At 48.8% G+C, this 20845-nt stretch overlaps 1 protein-coding gene across 1 annotated transcript; it reads right to left on the bottom strand.

Annotated features, from left to right (window-relative positions):
- Positions 1 to 7988: 7988 nt before the first annotated feature.
- Rhou (ras homolog family member U) lies at positions 7989 to 18074 on the bottom strand. Its single transcript, XM_038312949.2, is given in 5 exon segments — positions 7989 to 10887; positions 16404 to 16462; positions 17800 to 18013; positions 18016 to 18051; positions 18054 to 18074. Coding segments are annotated over 5 exon segments (786 nt in total). The 3' UTR covers positions 7989 to 10431.
- Positions 18075 to 20845: the final 2771 nt, after the last annotated feature.

Raw genomic sequence — 20845 nt, 5'->3', positions numbered from 1 at the left:
TGGGGATGAGCCTGGTCAGCTCTAAGGGAATGTATTGCCCAGTGCTGGCCGGTTCTCTTCTTGGGGGATGGTGCATGTAGGTCACTGTGTTTCTACTTTCTCCAAATAAATCCCTTTGCTATTGTGTCTTTGTCTTTGGTTCTGATTTATTTTCTCACTATATTTCACAGACAGCCTACAAAGAGTAACGGGGAGGTGTAACAATGTTAGTGTCAGTCAGCCTCCCAGTAGGAAAGAAATTACATGCCTCAGGGCCTTAGAAGACACTAAGTGGCAGCCATCTGCAAATGCAGAACAGGATTAAGGAGCGCAGTGGGCCTCTGGAGCACTCTGGGGAGCAGCGGGAAGCAGGTCTCTTAACAGCCCCAGGCCTACCGGGAAGGTAGGGCTTATTTGGCTTATTTATACTCTATGCCGAGCCTCTGCCAACCTGATCACACCATCCCAGAGAGGAGCTGCCAAGAATTCTAGCTGCCCCCAGCCCCTCACCGCTGTGCAGAACCCATAGGATCAGCGGGGGTGGGGGGTGAAGGTAGGTGGGGGTGGCACAGAGAAGGGGCTATCCCTAAGGCCCCCTCTATATAGAAAACAAAGAGAGGAGCTCAGGTCTGTATGAAGCAGAAAGAAGACATGTTCCCAGGAGGTCTATATAATGTTCATATTTTTTTAAATCACCATGCCAGGCTCAGAACACATCTGCACAAGGCATGATATTCCTTTATTCCGTAAATGATCAAAAGTTAGGAGCCTCGGCAGTGGAAGGCATTGTGAGTGACAGGATATTACTGTATTTCCAAACAAAGCAGCATTTCCTTCTGGCAATCAGTAAGCGCCAAGGGGATACAATAGTCTAAGCCTCTTGTGCTGCACACGGAGCTATCTTCAGAGACGCTTTCTGTTATTAGCAACCCCAGAGCAGGGCCTCCTCAGACTCCAAGACCACAGACTTGGCACAAGAAGCAGCCAGTTGAATCTCGATCCTTCTGTGGTTCCCAGAGCTGGCACCTGCGGAGGTACTGTGTGCCTCAGTTTCTTCATCTCAAAAAAAAAAAAAAAAAAAAAAAACGACAAAAACCAGGGATAGTGATAGCATCAGCTTCCTGAACTACTTTCCAGCGACCACGCTACCTTCCAACCCTGCTACTCAGTAGGTCCAATTGCAGGCAGCCTTTGACACATACCGATTCCAACAAGTCTCTGGCTTCGTCTGTCTGTGTGTTCTCTGTGACTGACCCCGTGGCCAGGTCCTTGTTAAGACAGAATAAGGCTTGATGTACCAGTCATGTTTTTTGTCTTTAATGGGAACCAGGATTTTGCAGGATGTGAGTCCCTAGTTGGGGGCACTTATGCTAGCTCCTTGCTTCCACGTTTGCAGCCCCCACGTTTAGAATGCCTGACTTTAACTGCTCCAGGGGCAGGCTTAGGGAGCACTTCAGACAGTGTGAGCTTTGACCTCCTTGGAGGACAGCAGGGACTCTCTCTTATTCACCATCTCCCTTCCGCCGAAGCACAAGGCCCGGTGAAGCCTCCATTGGATGAAGATGCTTGCCTATTTGAAACTGAGCAAAAGAGTCCAAGGCTGTGTTGGTAGTCCTATGAGCTGTCAACATTAGGAGCTGGGCTAATTGATTTCAGGTAGAGCACCTATAGATGGAGGCCTGGCCTCTGTTCTTCAGGTTGGCCTCTGTAACCAGTCAGGTAGGTTATTGACAAAAATACAAATTTGTGGAGCTGGGAAGTGGTGGCACACACCTTTAATTCCAGCACTCAGGAAGCAGAGGCAGGTGGATCTCTGAATTTGGGACCAGCCTGGTCTACAAAGTGAGTTCCAGGACAGTCAGGGCTACACAGAGAAACCCTGTCTGAAACAAAACAAATCAAAACAAAATACAGATTTTTATTGTAAAATAAAATGTATAAACCTACTCCACAGGTAGAATAAGGGTGGCCAAGCTGAATTTCAGTCAGATAACAGTTTCCTTGTACGTCTACGTCCTCATCATTGATTGCAACCCAGATTGAAGAGCACCTTTAGAATCCCCATCAGGTGGAGGGAGTTCCAGCCCCTCCTGGTTCTCCCCACAGTCTGAGCAACCACGAGCTGTGCTGAACACTGCAGCCCCCGGGGTGAGAACTTGGACCAGAACTCCATATTGAAGAGAATGTGGCCACTGACCCTCACTTGAACTTGGTGCAGGTTTGCCGGTTCCCATTACAGGGCAGGAAGAACCAGAGGAAGACGGGGAAGGGATTCAAACTTTCATGGTCACCTCTATTCTCCAAGTGTCTATCAAATTTCCACCTTGGACGTTTGGAAAGGGAACATCTGTGCTGCAGATCATCCGTGGACCCAAGTGGGCCATTTGCTTTGCGAAGCTAGAATAGGGGCAACACCTGGCTCTTGCGTGATGAGAAATGCGGGAACCAGGTCAGCAGGACAGAATCCCAAAGATGCTGCGCAGGATCTCCCCAGACTCAGAGCGATTCCAACAGCCCCGCTGCTTCCTGAAATCTGAGTGTGAGGACACTGAGGGGTGATGGGGTCTGCCACTCAGCTGGAAGGAAGGCTGATGCTGGGATAGCCGATGGACAGACTGGCTGAGAAGCCAAGGCTGATGCTGGGAGAGCCGATGATAGACAGACTGGTTGAGATGGGGGCTCATTGTCTGGAGAAACCCGGCCTGCCCCTTGCAGGAGAGTAGCCCCAGCCATCATGGTGAGGCTCACCGTGGTCAGCATAGACAAACTGAGGTGGAACCTGTTCCTGGGATGTGAAGTAAGTTTCCATTCTTCGCTAACTGCCATTTTATAGACTCCAGTGAAATCCTAGCTCTGCCGCTATCCAGCCATGGCTGAACTTGGACAAGTAACTCAAGTGTCAGAAAAAAAAAATATATATATATAATAAATTATATATTATTATGTATATTTTATATACATATATTTGTTTTGAGAATCAAAATAATTACGGGAAGCATAGTTGAGCATACACAAAAAACTGGTACACAAAGGTTGCTGTTTTCACCATGGATGGAGTCTGATCCTCAGTAAGAGGAAGCAGCAACAGATGGCCATACCACACACTCCCCAGCAACCCAACCAGACTCTGGTTAGGCAGGTATGATGCCTGACTGCCTCTGCCCAATGTGACGCTCTTCTGAATGGCGACTGGTACCACAGACTTCCCTGAGGTTTGCTTGAGACCATCCAGTGTGCATTGTTTCCTGGGGTTGCCCTGTTAGTTTCTTGGCATCCTCTCACCCCAACCTTTTAGTACATAAATCTCTGATTCCTCTGTCCTGTTGCATTGTTTCCTGGTGAGTAACATGGTGTGGTCCTCAGCTTTTACCAGCCTGGAACACGCTCACACAGCCTGGTGCCCAATACATTCAGGAAAGAGTAGAGAGAGTGATTAGGTTACTGCTCAACAAGGAAAGACCTGTGTAAGGAGAGAAAGACAGACAGAAGAACAGAAACAAACACAGACAGACACAGACAGTCACATACACACAGAGTGAGGAGGGGAGAAGGAGAAAGTGGGGGGGGCTACTCCAGTGTCTACCACCCCCTCCCCACAACCCTCAGCTCCTCTGGCTCACCTAACTGAAGCAATGGCAGTTCCCAGCTGACTCCAGCTGACTGGGTGCTCAACCAACCTGCCACACACTCGGGCCAGTTCTGGCTTGCGCTCTCCCCAAACCTGTCAACTGTTAACAAGCTTGAGATTTCCTCACCAAGAGGTCTTTCAGGCTCCGTCTTTTGTTTCATTTTCCTGGTTGTCCCTTGAGGAAACAGTTTTTTTTTTTTCCATTGGTGAAACTCATGACCTCTGACTCCTGCCCCTGTGACCTCCAACTGCTCCGACATGTCTTTTATTCCGGGCCTGAATGATGAAAGGACTTTGGGTCCCAACTAAGCATCTGGCGCCCAAAACAGAAGGAATAAGACCCTCTCTTGTACAGCTAAACCCAAACCAACATCTAATTCAGCAATTTTAGGGTAAAACGTTCATGCTTTAGTCTCAACGTTGACAGCCGCACACTATGTCCCATAACTGAGTGATTCTGTAGTCGCCCCTGTTTCTGCAGCTCTGCCTGTCCTCTGTGGAACTCTGCTTACTTGTCCCGAGCCTCCCTGCTCTTCCCGCTCTCATGTCTCTCTTGGGAGTCTCTGATAGGTTTAATCAAGGTTAATTCATAATTTGAGACATCCATAGAGATATCTGTGCTTCTCAGCTGATTGCTAGGAGGGAGTTGATCCCACCTGCTGGCAACCCCAACAGCCACAAAACATTCCACTTCCCTGGGTCTGTCTCCCTGTAACAGCTGGCAGCCGAGCTGATGCTGTTCCAGGCATTAGCCATGCTAATCTTGGGAAACTGCATCCCGAATATTTAGCCAACTCTAACGAACCAACCTCAGCCACAATCCTAACAGGTCACAAAACCTTCAGGGTAGGATAGAGAACATATGGCCTCACAGCTGCCAGCAAAACCAACTCCATCTTACCCTGGACACTTTGTTATGGTTGGTATCCCCTGATGGTTCCTAGAGAAGCATGGCCTCCAGGTGGAGCCTTGTGGAATCTACCTGTCTAGAGCACAGAAAGTCTACACAGAAATAGCCTGGAACTAAACTTTCTCACAATGCTGGAAATAAGAAAATGGAGTACAGTAAAATATCGGATGCTATTCACTGGGCTACATGCTGGCACCCATCAAGGATAAACAGTGGCTAGGGGCATCTCAGCCTTGTGTAGAGAAGTTCCAGAATACTCTTCATGAGAGGAGGGTCAACGAGGAGCTGCCTATGGCAGTCACTTCATGAAGACAGAAAGGGGATTCCCAGGACTAGAAATAAGGTTGAGCAATTAAGAACACTTGCTGCTCTTGCAGAGGACCTAGGTTCAGTTCCCAGCACCCACAGAGTGGCTTGTAACCATCTGTAACTCTGGTTCCTGTGCCCTCTTCTGGACTCCATGGGTGCCATGCATGTATGTGGTACGTATACATACATGTCAGCAAAGTACTCATACACCCAAAATAAAATAAATAAATCTAAAAAGAAAAGAGAAAGGGAATTACTTTGAGCCAAACTGTCTTCTCCAGGAAACAAGGTCCAAATGCACAACCAGCAGACAGGGCCCTGGTTCCTTGTGTCCTAGGGGCTGCTGCCCATTTGCTGTACAACCCCAGAGTCCTCCTCCCATCTCTCTTTTCAATCTCTCTCTCTCTCTCTTTCTCACAAACACACACACATGCGTGCACACAAATACACAAATACACGTCCTTAACTGCTTTTCAGTTTTATTTTGTGATTGCTGAGTAGGGGTGGGGTAGTGTAAACTTTCCCTTCGCACATTCACGGGAAGAAACCCAAAGAGTGGGAAGCCGGCACCACGCGCTGCTCAAATGCTTCTGAACAGTGCAAGCAGCCAATGGCCCCTCTGTGGAGTTGTGTGGGCAGAGAAGTCTGTGTGGGAGGGAGGCAAAAGTGAGGCTCCCAAATATCGAACTAGATTCTGTGACTGTGCAGATCTCATGGCCAAAGGGACACAAAATGGTAGAAGCTGCCATCAGCTAACCTTTAGGTGATAAGCACCCAGAACTATTTCCAATGGACCCAGTGCTTTCATGACAGGAGTCCTGGGGTGACAAAGAGACAGAAACATCAGTGTTGTGTGATTCCACAATGGGCTTCAAAGGTGCAGAAAGACACAAACCAAGAGGCAGGTGACCCCAGAAACTACCAAAGGAAACCCAAGCCTACTGGCTCAACTTTGTTGAGCTCTTTATTTCTCAATGTGAGGTCCCATCAGATTACTAGCCTCTGAAACAATAAGGTAGTTAGGCTTGGTTGTTTAAATGCCTGGGCTTGTAATGTCTTTGTTATAGCAGCAACAGGAAACTCATACAATGAATTAGGTTTATGCCCCAGAAAAGAGGCCTGAAACAGATTTCAAGTCTGCCTCTCTTCTTAGAGATGAATGCCAGGCAAGCCTCATGTATCACTCATATGCAGATTAGGTCTTCTTGTTGGGGCTGTGTACTGTTTCCAGATGGACACTAGAAATCAGAGGATCGTGAAAATCTGCGAATATGTTCGACCAGCGCTTCAGCCTCTGGAACAATCGGAATGAAGAGACAGCTCAGTCAAGGCTGGGGACACAGGTCATGACCTCATACAGTACCTGGTTACTGACTGCTGAACCGCCATCTTTTTGTATAGCCCAGGTCTACCTGCCCAGGGGTGACATTGTCCACAGTGAGCTGGGTCCTTCCACATCAATTAGCAAACAAGAAAAGGACCCAGTGACATGCCCACAGGTCAGTTCCTCAAGTGAGGTGGATGCCCTCTTCCCAGGTGTTTCTAGTTTGTGTCAAGTTGACACAAAGTACGGCAGAATCCAACAGTAGCGGCCACCTCTGTGGAGGGCTGATGGGGAGTTATGGGGATTGATGTCCAGGTCCACAATAGAGGAGACAGTGTAGACTTTTGCTGAGGACTGACTCATATCTCATATCTATATGCAATTTATCTTCTTCTTAGCCCACTGGGTGGGGACCATGCTTATGGTTAGAGGCAGGGGTTGGAGGGCCACAACCGGGAAGTGATATAATGTTATATTATTTGTGTTTTAATAAACAAAGCTTGCCTGAAGGTCAGTGTAAAGCAGCCCATACTAGTCAGCCATACAGCCCAGCCAGTGGTTGCACACACCTTTAATCCCAGCAGCCACACTAGTTAGCCACAGAGGCCGAGTGGTGGTGGTGCACACCTTTAATCCCAGCACTAGAGAGGGATATAAGATAGAATAATATAGGTCTCACATTCAGTCTCATTCTGAGGATTCATGAAAGCAGGATTGCTATTTCTGTTTGAAGTAGAGGTAAAAGCCAGTGGCTAGCAGCTTTGCTTTTCTCATCTTCAGATTGAACCACAATATCTGACTCTGGGTTTTTATTATTCAAGCTACATTTGGCACGCAACACTTGGGGTACAAATTCATGAAAAAGCCATTTGCCTGTACCATCACGGGCTGGAGCTCCAGCTCCACCCTGCTAGGCTTTCTTTTCTTTTTTTTTCCCAAAGCCTCCGAGTGAGTTTGGGATTTTGATGAATTATGGAAAGAAAGTGAACCCTGGCAAAGATCTCGTAGTAATTTTTTTAGGAATTATTAACAATAACTATCCCAGTAGCAATAGAATTCAACTTATAAAGAGAACTGGCTACTTTCTCACATTGTATGGGACACACCAGTAACTGGAGTCCCTACATTCTATACTGATGCAAATAAATAAGAAAGGCAGGTTATAAATCAGAAAATCTATGTAAAGTAGATCAAAGCCCTTATGATTCTGTGCAAAAGTCAGAATTATGTGCTATTTTCATGGTACTAAGGGATTTTAAAGAACCTCTCAACATAGTTACTGGTTCGCAATATGCAGAAAATGTTGTTTTGCTTATTGAAACTGGTGAGTTTATACCAGATGACACAGAGAATGGGTGGGTATCATGTCAGAGACAAGATGGTGTGTGTCTGCTCCTATCTCCTAGAGTGCTACACCCTCTTAACACTGTGAGATCAACTTCCAGAATCATAAAGCATACAATGTCCTTGGCATCCTGGGATGCAGGTACCCGGGCTTCCAGAGGCACCATTGCAGGTGATAGGGGGGGCTTCTGTTTCCCTTCTTGTGCCTTATCGATCCCTGCCACTTGCCACCCAAGGTACTCATCTGTGTTCACACATGAAGCGCTCAGGCCCTCAGGTCTTCCTCAACACGGAACACCTCTGGAATCTGAAACACAGGGTGAACATGCAGAGGGTCCCAATCATTGGGCCAACCCCAGAGCCCCCAAGGGCCTGTGTTGAATAAATGTGATATTAGTTGCTTTCCCTAAACACAAGAATGCTTCCTAACCTGTGCCAGGCCAAGGCATGCCTAAGTTTCTAATCTCCTGATAGAAGAGACGAAGGCAACTATGTCCACAGGTCAGAGTTTATTTCATAGTGACTCATTTATAGCATTTTCAAGTACAAGATTCTGTCCAACATCTTTGACACGTGAGAACAGAAAGCACACGTTGGTAAGGCACCTGCAGGGTGGTGTGGCTTGAGACGTCTGGGGAGCTGCTCACATGTCTGTTGAGCAGAAAGTAAAGGTATCAAAAGTTTGCTTGCACACACGATGAGGTGACAGCTTTGCGGCCTGCTCTAGTGTGTTTTCCGGGTGACTCGGCCTTCACTGAGTCAGAGACATGGCTACGCACACGGCTCACAGAGCCCTCCCGAGACGCCAGCCTGTATATTCTGCCACTTTTCAGCCACAAAGAGAGCCAACTTTACATTTTATTCAGGCACAGACTTTTAAAAATTTCTCAGCCCAAATCTCTATTTTCGAAAAGTAAAAATGCAGGAAAACCTCAAGTACATCCAGACCTTATTACTCCATAGGCTGCAGTAATATATTGAAAACTTGCAGGTCAGTGTCAATCCAGTAGATTTGTGGCATAACAGCCCAGGAATATCCACCCAGGAAGGAAGTGTCCAGAACTTGGTCACACAGCATCCTTCATACCACTTCCCGGTGGCCCAGAGACAGGGCGCAAGGCCCCACAGCCCTGGCACCATACTTCAAGTCTGGGTTCTAAATGTTCATTTCCTTGGTCTCCACTACATTGGCTTTTATTATAATATTTAAAATTAAATATTATACTCACTCTTCCCCACCCACTTTCTGTACACAGGATAGGCGGAGCCTCCACTTGGAGGCGGGCTTTCCAGGCAGCCAAGCACAGTAGGGGCAGTAAGCTCAAGTCACGAGGCCCAGTTACAAGCAGTTCCGTAAGTGAAGCAATGCTACCGCCCAGGCGACAAAGAAACATGTCAGGAAAGCGTGGCTGACGTCACTGGCACTGTGCTGGAGGCTCAGTCACAAACAGTTCATGTTTCCTGGTGGTTCACAATTAACCTTTTTACTTTAATAAAGAAAGTCTTGGGTCCTATTTGCCAGCAGGAAGAAGTCTTTGACCTGAATATGACCTGATCTTTTTACTTTTTTTTCTATAGAAAAACATAAGGTTGATTTTTTTTTAATATAAAAAAAAATTTTCACAGAGAGAAAATTTTGTTACCAGGTGGCCACCAAGAGGTACCTTGCCCACAGCAAACGAGAAGCTGGGATTCATTGTCTGGCCCCTACGGCATCTTGGAAGTACCTACAACACTGTGAAAGAGCTTTCCTAACACAGGACAGTCTCGGGACAGTCAGCTGTAAGACCCTCCCCTTAAAGGACAAGCGCCACAAGCATGATCTTCTGAACATCAAAAGTACACTCATCCCACATTTTAAGATAGTTTCAAAAATGTGTAAATGAAGATAACATTCTACAAAATGATGTCTGTTCAAAGAAATGTCAAGAGGAAGGCATGCCACCCTGACATCTGCAACCAGGCTTTTGTGTGTCTCAAAATGTCATTAGCAAACCAGCCGCCTGTGTGTGTGTGTGTGTGTGTGTGTGTGTCTGTGTGTCTGTGTGTATGTGTGTTCCACAATCGACTATGGCTTATCTCGAGGAAGGGACCCCCTTCTTGCAAATGGGATGCTGTGAGTTTGGCGGCTTTAAGTCCCTAGACAAGAACTTCCTCTTGCTTTCATCACCGGGACACAGATGGTCCAGTGCACAAGCCAGTCCTGAAAGCAAAGAGCACTCTCTGAACTCAACATGAGTCAGTTGCTCCCTGAAAAAAAAAAAAATGCCGGATCTGCACCCAGCACTTGCCTTCCAAGAGCCATTCCCACCATTTTCATAGCAACCCAACTGGCCATGTGACTCAGAACAAAACAGAAAGCATTACAAGCAAGTGTACTCTTCAGACAGCACAATGTCAGGAGCCAGCGGGATGTTTTGGTTTAGAATCTTAAGCAAGCGAGTCCGAGTGAACGGCAAAGGGACGGGTGTGAGGTCTTCTGGTCAGGAGCATATCTTTTCTTCAGATTTTTGCGCTTACAAAAACAGGTATGGTTTGTGTGGTTTCGAAGCCGGGACTGATTCTCACCAAGTCTAGTGTGCCCGTCATTCACTGAACACTCAGTAGCCGTTAGTCAGGAGAGGGGCACGGTCTCCTTTGTCCTGTACAATGCAGCAGAACTTCATAGTAACGTAGCTTGGAAGAGCCCTTTCATATGAAATATAAATTAATTCAGAGGTCTACAGCTCTAAGTTTTCCAGAGTTACGAGAAACAAAAATGAAAACGAACAACCTTAACTTCCAAATTTCTCTAACATAGTTTGCATATGAATCTCAACTCCAGTCTCCCAGTCAGGAATTAAGGACAAAGGGGGCACGCTTTGAGGGCTTGTCCTATGACCACACCCACGTGACACAAAGAGTTCTAGCAGCTTAAACACCAGCTGCTTGCGAGGGTCAGGCCAGGCAGCAATACTTTCTCCACCAGGACTTGGACAGGTCCCGCACCTTATCTGGGGTCCTGCTTTTAGGCTTCTTCGGCTGTTGCTGGGAGTCCGAGTGCTGGATACCAGCAACAATGGCGGCGTCAAACACCTCTTTGAGGTTTTTCTGAGTCAAAGCTGAGCATTCAATATAGGAGACAGCTTTGATCTCCTCAGCACACAGCTTCGCTGCCTCCTCGGGGACTGGCTTCTCCTTGCATTTGTCTAGTTCGATAAGCACTTTGACATCTTCTCGAAGGTCCGACTGGGTCCCAACCAGGATGATAGGGGCCTTCGGGCAGTGACACCGAATCTCCGGTACCCACTTCTCACTGACATTTTGGAAGGAGGTGGGGCTCACCACACTGAAGCACAGCAGGAAGATATCTGCATTGGTGTAGCAGAGGGGCCTCAGCTTGTCAAACTCGTCCTGTAACCAAACAGCACAAGGACATTACTCTTGTTATCTCACACCACCTTAGTGAATGCCTTAAGGACCAGGGCAGTCACAGAAATCCTCGATTTTTACAGTCAGGAGCCAGTATCTCAGACTTGCCCTGCTGCCTGCCCCGGGACACAGGTGCAGCCTCTGTAAGCTCCGAGGGACAGCACAGCCTTAACACTCCAAATGTGCTCTTTGTTTCCTTAGTGATCACGACCACCATGCCATTCGCTACAGAAAGGCACTCAAAGCAAATGAGATCTCGCTTTTTCTGGCCTTCAGCCCACAGTGACCTCAACTCTCTCTTTTAGCTTTTGGAGCTTGGCAACTCTGAAGGCAGTACTCATCCATGTTTGGTACCCAGGAGCCAACCCTGATTTCCTCCCCGCCAGCCCCAGCGCACAGTGTGGAACCATGGTCCTCAGAAATAAGAAAGACTGAGACATGAAACTAGGACTCTGTGTAGGCCACGATCCGTAGCACTTTAGCGAACTGGTACCCTCCCTGACATCATCCACGGACACTGGAAATACAGGCTTCTTCTGGCTGTATCTTTCTCTTACGTTTGTTCCTTCTCTCATCTCTGTAAGTGGCTAAGCTTCCACACAGTGTTTCAGACAGAAGGAGCTCAGCTGTCCCGTGGTACAGAGACCTGGAGCAGGTAAATGAACATGGACGATCTGCAGTCTACCAGCAGATTCTCCAAACACCAGACACGACAGGCACGAGGCAGGCATCCATGTCTGCATCTCCTGTCAGACATCTTCTAGAGCACTGTGGCACCATTTCCTGCCCACAGGGAACTCCAGCTTCAGCTTCAGCCTCAGCCCAGGAAAGCTGTTGCATCAGCTCCCTCTTAGCTGAAATGTGTCTGTGGGTGCTGACATCCTCCAGCAGCCAACACTGGTAACGTCCCAAAGCAGGAAGAAACCAAACGCTCTCAACGGTTCCCATGATGCGCGGTTGGCAGGTTCTGATCACCTAGAGCCCTATTTACAGGGGTCATTCTCCAACAATGGCTGTCTCTGTTGGGGTTTCTATTGCTGTGATAAACATCAGGACCAAAAACACACAGGGGGGAGTAAAGGGTTTACATGACTTTATAGCCTGCAGTCCATCAGCCAGGGAAATCAGGGCAGGAGCCTGGAGGCAGGAACTGAGGCAGAGGCCATGGAGGACTTGCTTGTCTTGCCTGTTTTCGTATAGCATGCAGGATCATTAACCCAGGTGTGTCACCTCGCACAGTGAACTGGGCCTTTCCACATCCATCACTAATTAAGAACTATACCAGGCCTGCTACAGGACAATCTGTCAGGGATATGTATTTGCTACTTTCTGTTGCTGTAAACAAAACATCACAGCTAAGGCAACTATAAAATTAAATTTTATAAAAGGCATTTAATAGGGCTTATGGTTTCAGAGGGCTTGCTAGAGTCCATGATGGCAGAGCCAAGGCATGGTGGCAGGAATGGCTGAGAGTTCACATCTTGATCCAAAAGCAGGAGGCAGAAGGGGGCACACTAAGAAATCTTTTTGAAACCTCAGTGCGGGGGTGAGGGGGGGCGAGACACATCTCCTCTAACAAGGCACACCTTCTACTCCTTCCTGAACAGTTCTATCAATGGTGACCAAGTATTCAAACAAATAACCCCCATTTGGAGCTGGGGGGTGGGGGGATGGGGGTGGGGGAAGTAGGAAGTGGGGAGTGGGGGGTAATTCTCATTCAAAGAACTACAGGGCATTTCCTCAGTTGAGGTTTCCTCTTCCCAAGTGACTCTGGTCTGTACCAAGTCAACACAAAACCAGTCAGCACAGGCTGCTTTCGTGGGTTGAAGGGAATCAACATCTGTCTTATTTGCATTAGCCATTCTTGGGGGTCTGTTTCCACCGTGGGTCAATAACCAGGTGGCCACATGAGACAGCAATTAATAAGCTCAAGGGAGAGCCTAGTAGCTCGGGTGTCTCTGCCCTGATGAGGTCCCTACATGTGAGAGCTGAGAAAGAAGGACTTCGGTTTCTTACTGCCAACTTCAAGCTGAAAGCACAAACGTAGAAAACGTAAACCAGGACATCAGGCTAGCTCGGGGACTATGCCATGAGTCACCCCCTCCTTTTCTGGGCTTTGGAACAGGAGAGCTCTGGCCACGCCGGGGATGAGACACGCAGGGAGAGAGTAGCCACCTGGCCACATCTGGAGCCCACAATGGCTTAGTGACGAGGCTCTGGAGCACTGCTCCCCTACGCCTGAGATTCTGGCTGAGGAGCTTGAAAGGTGAAGTAGAACTAGCCCCCTGTGCAGTGTTTGACCAGAAACCCCCTGTGCTGTGGCCTGTGGGTGATGCAGCCAGAGTACCCCCCCCCAACCACACACCCAAGGCTAGGTTATCACGCTTTGCCAGGCCTGTAGTGTGAACTCCACAGAGAATGTTCAGGACAGGACAGACACAGACAGCCAGGACTGTGGATTCCTTCTAGTTGTGCCCTGTTTGCCCCTCGTTTCAGTGTGAAGATTTTTTTCCAAGTACACCATGCATTAGAATGAGAAGAATTTTTGGCTCCTGGTGGAGAAGGCAACGGAACATCCTTCCTTCATCAACACTATCTGCTCCCTAGGCCAGCTACATCCTCACAGCCCCCTATCCATCTCTGTTCTATTGACAGGAGCCCATGATCCCAAGGTTTGATGCCTACCATGCTCCCTGACAGGGAAACACAAAGAGAACAGAAGGGAATTCTGGGTATGTTTGTGACAAGTGGAGCCATGCTGGAGTTCTGGTTCATTTAAAAACCAGGGCTATCCATGTTCATGCCCAGTGACCTGGGTAACCTGTGTATCCATTCCCTTCCCTGACCACAGGAAGAATGTGCTCCTTTGACATGAAGGTGTCCTGTCAAATCCCTCAACAGGTGGGCTGCAGATCAGGCATGGGGAGGGAGGGCAGAACACCTCTGACGGCTCCGCTGCCATCAAAAACAAGCACTTGTCTGTCCTGCCGGCATCTAATCCACATGTGCTTCGGGAAAAACAGTCTTTGAAGCTGGCTTGCTACAAACCCTTATAAGAACCCTGATGGTTACTTAGTGGCCTGTTCAGTTATTATTCAAGCTGGGAAGCAGGACACTCTCCCTGAAAGCCAGCAGAGCCTAGGAGACTAATTTCCAAACAAGTGCCCAATGCTAATGCCTTTTCTCCTGATTATCATTTCCTTGGTGAAAATATTTCTAAGATGACTCTGATGCTTCCTTGGCATTTTACAAGTTACTTTTTCATATATTACTTCATCCCTCCTCCCTCCAGACCCACCCCATCTCCAACTCCACCCACTGCCCCTCAAATTCATGGCCTCTTTTTCTTTATTATATATACATATATACAAATAAATATGTAAATGCAACCTGAGTCCATTTGATATATTTTCTTTTAAGCAGGATTTCACTGTACAGTGAGGCCCAGGCTAGCCTTGAACTCACAGTTCAAGGGCTACACAGTAGCCCAGGCAGATCTAAAACTTGTGATTCTCTTGCTTCTGTGTCCCAGATATTGGGAGTACAGGACTGAACCAATACTCTCAGTTTACTCCCTGGCTTTTAGGATATGATATGAAGGATACATTTAACTCCTTCTTAGAAATACTGAGTTGATTTTCCAACGTATCCACCTCCTCTCAAAAACCCACAGGCCAAGGTTTCGTCCTGCACTGTGCTCTTTTCCTTGAGAGCTCCTAAGAACTGGTCTACAGACTACAGGTCGACAGCAGGCACGCCCAGCTCTATGGGCACTTTTGTCTTGTTCTCTGGTTCATGCACGAAACCACACAGAGCCCTAAGGTGTGCCAGACGCCAACTCAGGAGTCATCTCCCAAGGAAACCCCATCTCCTTCAGAAGCTAAGAGGGCAGGTAGAGACATCTGAGGGTAGCACAGTGATTCCTGAGCCAACATCCTAGCAGCTCTTCAGTGGGGTTCATGATGTCTGTGCCTTGGAGTTCAGGTTTCCTGCCTTCTGTCTGGTCCTCAGGGTGCCTACAGCCACTACACACTTCTACCCATGTTCTACAGATGGAAAAACCCAACCTTCTCACTTTGTGTAAAACAACTCAGGGGGCATCATGCAAAAAAGAGGAAAGACCCAAAATGATTGTCTCTTTGGTACTTTTTCCTTGGTTTGCATATTTTCAAAAGGCAGGGTCTCATATAGGCTAGACTGGCCCTAAATATCCTATGTAGCCAATGACTTTGAACTTCTAAACCTCCTGTTTTCACCTCCCAAGTGCTGAGACTTCAGGTGTGTAACCACCATGCCTGGCATTTTTGTTTTTGAGATAGTGTCTTATGGCCAGGCTGGCCTTGAACTCACTACATAGTCCAGGTTGGCTTTGAACTTGTGGCTCTCCTTCTGCTGCAGCTTCTTGAGAGCCGAGATTACAAGCATGAACAACTCTGCCTGGATTTTGATGCTTCTTTCCCACACAGTGAACATACTGATGGGGTCTGGCTTCTCTCACTCATGAACAGCTTTCCCAGCTGGACTTCCACTCCATTGCTGCAGTTATCACTTTGATGGTGATCCGTTAAGACAGCCTAGTCTTTTGTCCCCTTGAGGTCTAAGGACTAAGCCAAAGCCGAGTCCCAACTCTGCTAGCTTAGAGCAGTGAGTAACCTGAAGGCCCTGGCTTGGGATGAGAACTGGGGGACACAGGCAGGTGATCTTCTTCAGAAGCATGGATAGTCAGAAAATATAGGGGATATGTCTACCCCCTGCACTTTGTCAGTTCTAGACATCATGGGGAGACAAGCTCACTGTCACTTGGGCATCCAAATACTCAAAAGCACCATGTGACCTTGGTGACTAGAATAGCTTCTGGGGCAAATTCAACCAGGCCCCAAAACTCTTCTGGAGGGCAGTGAGGGGACCCTATACCCATGACCCCTGCATCACTGCCTGGCTTTCTCTTCTGGTGCTCTGCCCTCAAAACAAGACTAACCAAAGAGAGTAGCCTTTCCTCTTCTGCTCCAACTTAGTATGTCTCTGACCACCATGCCTCTGCTCTAGAATTGGGGAAGACAGACACTCATATTCACTAACATAAGCTACAATTTTTCCCTGAACAAACTTTTAAGTATCTGGCTTATTAGCCTTGAATCAAGAAATTATAAAAGAGGAGGGGCTTATTCTGAGAAGTGATTACAAACCATTACTGTGGTTTTTCCTCTTTAGCAAAGGCCAGAAAAAGTGAGAGGCATCAGAAAACGCTGTTCTGAGAAGGGCGGTTTCTGCCACTGCCTTCTCATGTCTGGCCCAGAACAGGCAGGCCCTGTTTCACTGGCCCAGAGGGGTCCTTCTTCGCCTCCTTAGCCCCTCCCACTGCCTGCAGAGGAGCTAAGCAGGGGTGGGCCAGCTTCCCCAGGTTTCACAATGACCCAGTTACTAGGGGAATGGGTTGTTTGCAAACCTTTGAAAGGCTGTTTCCTCTCCCGGTGCTGGCTGTGTAACTTGATACTGACCTGTCCTGCCGTGTCACAGAGCTGGAGTCTCACAGGCCGCCCATCTACTGACACCACAGCTTGAGGGGAGAAGAAAGAGCAAGATGATTATCCGGACATCTTTCACCCCCTCTGAAGACTGGCAGCTCCTCTTCTGGTCCCTCTTAGTGAACCAAGAGCTTGGCTAAACCCAGTGGAGGTGTTTTTATGTACAAATGTTTCAAGGTGGGGGCTCCCTCCACCACAGAACATGAGGCAGCAAAGCCCTGACCCCTAGAAGGTGCCCCGGAAGGTTAGTGTTTCCCTCTCAAGTCGGGAAGATTAATTTTCCTGTCACCCATGTTTCAAAGGACCTGGAAATAACACAAGGTGGGGGGGGGGGAGGGGATTAGGTGGGAACAAACTCTGCAGTTTTAAATCCGTGGAAACCCTCAGAGATAATTCTGTTTTCTCTTGGGAAAAAGTCTCCAGGCTTCAGGGTTTATCATAAAACTCCAGCAGTTTTGAGAACTTGTACAAACACAGGAGGCCTATCACCCTATGTGTGGAAAAGGGCACTCCTCTCTGTCAGTTCAAAGAGAGGATTAAAAAGAAAAGCTGGCAGAGGGAAAGCCACACAGGTTCTCACCAGGCTCGAGGTGGGGTGAGAGCAAGAACTCCCATCCAGGAAACTCATGGAGGTTTCAGTTTAAATTAGACAATTTGTCTCTTTCTGATAGCCTTTCTGGTTGTTTATAAATGTTTATTCTAGTGGGGAGTGGAGTGTGTGTGTGGTGATGGGGTGGCGGGGAGGTTACCCCTGCCCTTCTGTGTTATCCATGAGGTTTCTGAAATAGAGACAGTCAGGGTCTGGCTATGGAGACTGGAGGTCAAAGGTAAAATTTCTAGGGGCAAGATTTTCACACTAGTTCTTGTGATTTTTTTTTTAAACTTTTTCTTAAATTCCAAAAAGACTTCTAAAAAAATCAAGATAAAGGATTGCTTTACTTTTGTATCTTTTGTATGATACAGATGAGCCCACCCGTGAGAACTTGCTCAGCTAAGGACTGGCTGGAAGTACTGGGCCAACCGTCAGAAACCTAGACGGCGCAGGCGGGGCTCGGGCCAGGCAGGCGCCGGGCTCAGAAGAAAGGAACGTTCTCGCAAGCCCAAGCCCTCCCTGGTGCGCCTGGCCAGCTCACCCTCGGGCAATCCCGGTTGCTCCAGGCGGAGACCCCTGGAACTGAGTAGCCACGGATGAGGGCGCAGGTGAAAAGAGCACCTGTGCAACAGCTCGCTCCTGAATCCCCGGGCCGGGTCGATCGGACACCCCGCCGCCGCCCCGCTGTGCCGGTGCCCGGGGACCCGCGCCACCCCGAGCTCCCGGGCCGGGCTCCCGCGCCTCCCAGCCCGAGGCCGCGCCCCGCTCCGCGCTCACCCGAGAAGTTGTCGAAGGCCGTGGGGATGTACTCGGTGGGGTAGCCGTTGGTAGTATAGCTGACCACCAGGCTGGTCTTGCCCACCGCGCCGTCGCCGACCAGTACGCACTTGACGCCGCGCCCCTCGGCGCCGCCCGCGCGCCCCCGGCCCCCGGGCACCCCGGGCCCGCGCGCCCCGCGCCCCCCGCGCTCTCGGCGAGGCGGTACGGGCGGTTTGCCGCCGGCGGCTCGCAACGGGCGGGGCAACGCGGGCCCGGCCTTGCTGCGGGGCCATCGCGGGCGGCGGCCGCGAGACAGCTGCCACCGGCGGACAAAGGCGGGCGCGAGGGTCCGCACTCTGCTGGGCGACTGTGCCCGCGCGGCCGCGATGTGGCCGAGCCTGCTCCGCCGGGCTTCCCTGCGACACGGGCGGGCGGGGAAAGAGGCGGGTCCGGCTGTACCTTCTGCAATCCGAGACCACAGCGCCCCCGTCTGCGCGCCGCGCCTGTGTACTACGCCGGCGTCTCGAAACTGTACCGCTGGTCGATCTGCCCCCCCACACCAACCCACGCGGACCCTAAGCTATCCCGGCCCCTGCTTCAGGTCCTCACCTTTCCCACCTCTCCCGCCTCCTTCCCAAGCTCTCTCAGCCTCTCTTCCTCCCCTTGCTCCTCCAGTTACCCCAGCCCTGCCCACCTATCCTTACTGTGTTCCCCCATCTCTCCCGGTCCTTTCTCCTCCCTCTGTTCCTTCTCTCCAGTCGCCCCCTATTCTTTTTCTTCTCCACAACCTCCTTCTTGCCCAGATCCCTGTTTTTCCTCTCCCTGTTCCCGCAGCTGCCCTTGCTCCCCCACATAAGTGTCTTGGTTTGGAAGGGTACAGTGCTGTAGGCCCCGACAGGTTTAGCAGTCCCCTAGGAGGAGGATTAAATGTTCTGGCAGCTTGTCCTCTTGATGAGCAGGAGTTAAGTCTGATTATGGACAACTGTATGATTTTCCTTTTAAAATCGTTGGTTCTCATTTGGGTGCAGGACCCCCTCCCCTTTGTTAGTGCTCCCTCTCTTTGGTATGCTGTGACCTTATATGTACTCATGGTCCAGCAAATTTCCTTACAGTCTTTGGATAAGTGCAATTTTGGCTGCATTAGTGTCATCTAAAAACAAATAGTCTGTTTATCCTCCACTCTCTTTTCTCTGCCCTTTCTGTGCCTAGCCAGGGCTCCAGACTTGCATCTGGTGTAAGAAGAGCCTTATGCTGTTAACGTGAATATTATTTTGCCAGTAGTAAAGAGAAGTAGTAAAGACAAGAGCCAGTAAGTACTGAGCCTTGTTGTGGACCCGATATTGTGTAACCACTCTGCCAAAACTAATTCCTTCCATTTTACAGTCAGGACAACCTGAGGTACAGAGGCACTGGACAACTTGTTTGAGTTCCATATAGGAAATGATGGTGGCAGACTCTTAACTAGCGTCCCATATGCAAATTATGCAGCACAGCAAGTGAGACTGTCAAAGATGGTATGTCCACCGGCATGAAGAAGTGGGTTTGCCAAGAGGTGAGGTTTTTTTATTTTTTGTTTTGTTTTTGTGTTTTGTTATTGTTGTTTTTGTTTTTCGAAACAGGGTTTCTCTGTAGCTTTGGAGCCTGTCCTGGAGCTCGCACTGTAGACCAGGCTAGCCTTGAACTCACAGAGATTTGCCTGTCTCTGCCCCACCCCTGCGGAGTGCTGGGATTAAAGCCATGTGCCACCCCGCCTGCCTGAAAGGTGAGTTCTTTAATATGGGATCCTGGCTGGCAGAGAGCAAGGCCCCAGTACTGTCAGGCCCTATAACTACTTTCAGGACTGAGGTATGAAAACCTAGGACCTGACCTAAAACGACCTTAGGAGCCTGCGGAATCAAAAATCTCCTCCCAAGCCCCACAATCTGAAGAACAAGAACAGGGTGCCTTGGAACTTGATTAGAAGCTTAGGACGTTGTCTCCTGCAGCAGGACAGACTAGGGCAGCAAAGAGGCTGGAAACTCCTAGTTTCAGACCATCAGCCCTCTTCTGCTCTGTACCCTTGGGCCCCCTGAATTCCTCTGGTCTCGGATTCAAGTAGACGGATTTGAGTGTGCTTTCTGGCTCCTTGATGGTTGACACTACATTAATGCTTTCTTTAAAAAAAAAAATTAAAAACAAAACCAAAACCCATTCCTTTAATACTGGCTTCTAGGCATGTCTAGCTGCAAGCTTTCGCTTGGTATTACTGTGAGATCTGACAACGTGGGCACATGATACTATGTTTCTGTAAATGTTGCAAAATGTTTCTACTTTAACCATTGTGGGTTAAGCCCATTATCCATTTTAAATCTAACTCTCAGTCTTACAGAGTGGCCTTGAAGTAGCTGTGAACATTTGGGGAAGCAAGCCAAGTAAAATTAGGCTGGAGAGACATTCTGTTTGTGTTTCATGAGACTTAGAACCAGGAGGAGAGAGATAAAGGAGGTGGCATGGGACCACTTACTACTGGGGTCATGGGAAGTCAAGAACCCATGCTGCTGGCCTGAACCCGAGCTGTTCCTGCTGGTAGGTAGTATACTTCACGTCTCATTTGTGACTGCAGACACTAGCCACCCAGGTGTGGGAAGAGTGGCCAAAGCTAAACTGCCAAGAAAAGATAAAGTTGATAAGATTCCCACAGAGGGTGGCCGTTCAGCCTCAGCCATTCTTCCCACACCTTTGCCAGGAGCAAAGAGCGGTGGAACTTGGGATGGATAGAACTAGGAGTCCCACTGGGCAGTGCTTTACAACAAAACAAAACAACAAACAAGCAAAGCCACAGGCTGGTGGGTTCGGCAAGCTCAGCCCTGTCTGGTCAAAGTGTCAGGAACGTATCTGCAGGCAGGGGATACAATTGCTAAGTGTTGATCTGAATGCTGGTGTTTGTAAGGCAGCAAGTCTGTAGTTGTCTCAGGAAGCACAAAGTCATGTGTGTCCGTGCTCTTCCTACAGGAAATGGATCTGGACCTTGAAGGAGTCAGAGAGTCGGTAGCTAAAAAGTTTAGGGAAGGAAGTATGTGCGATA

The sequence above is a fragment of the Arvicola amphibius genome, chromosome 15 (assembly GCF_903992535.2).
Source record: "Arvicola amphibius chromosome 15, mArvAmp1.2, whole genome shotgun sequence".
NCBI classification, from domain to species: domain Eukaryota; kingdom Metazoa; phylum Chordata; class Mammalia; order Rodentia; family Cricetidae; genus Arvicola; species Arvicola amphibius.
Note: the sequence above shows the minus strand (reverse complement) of the source record. Positions and strands in the feature narration are given on the sequence as shown.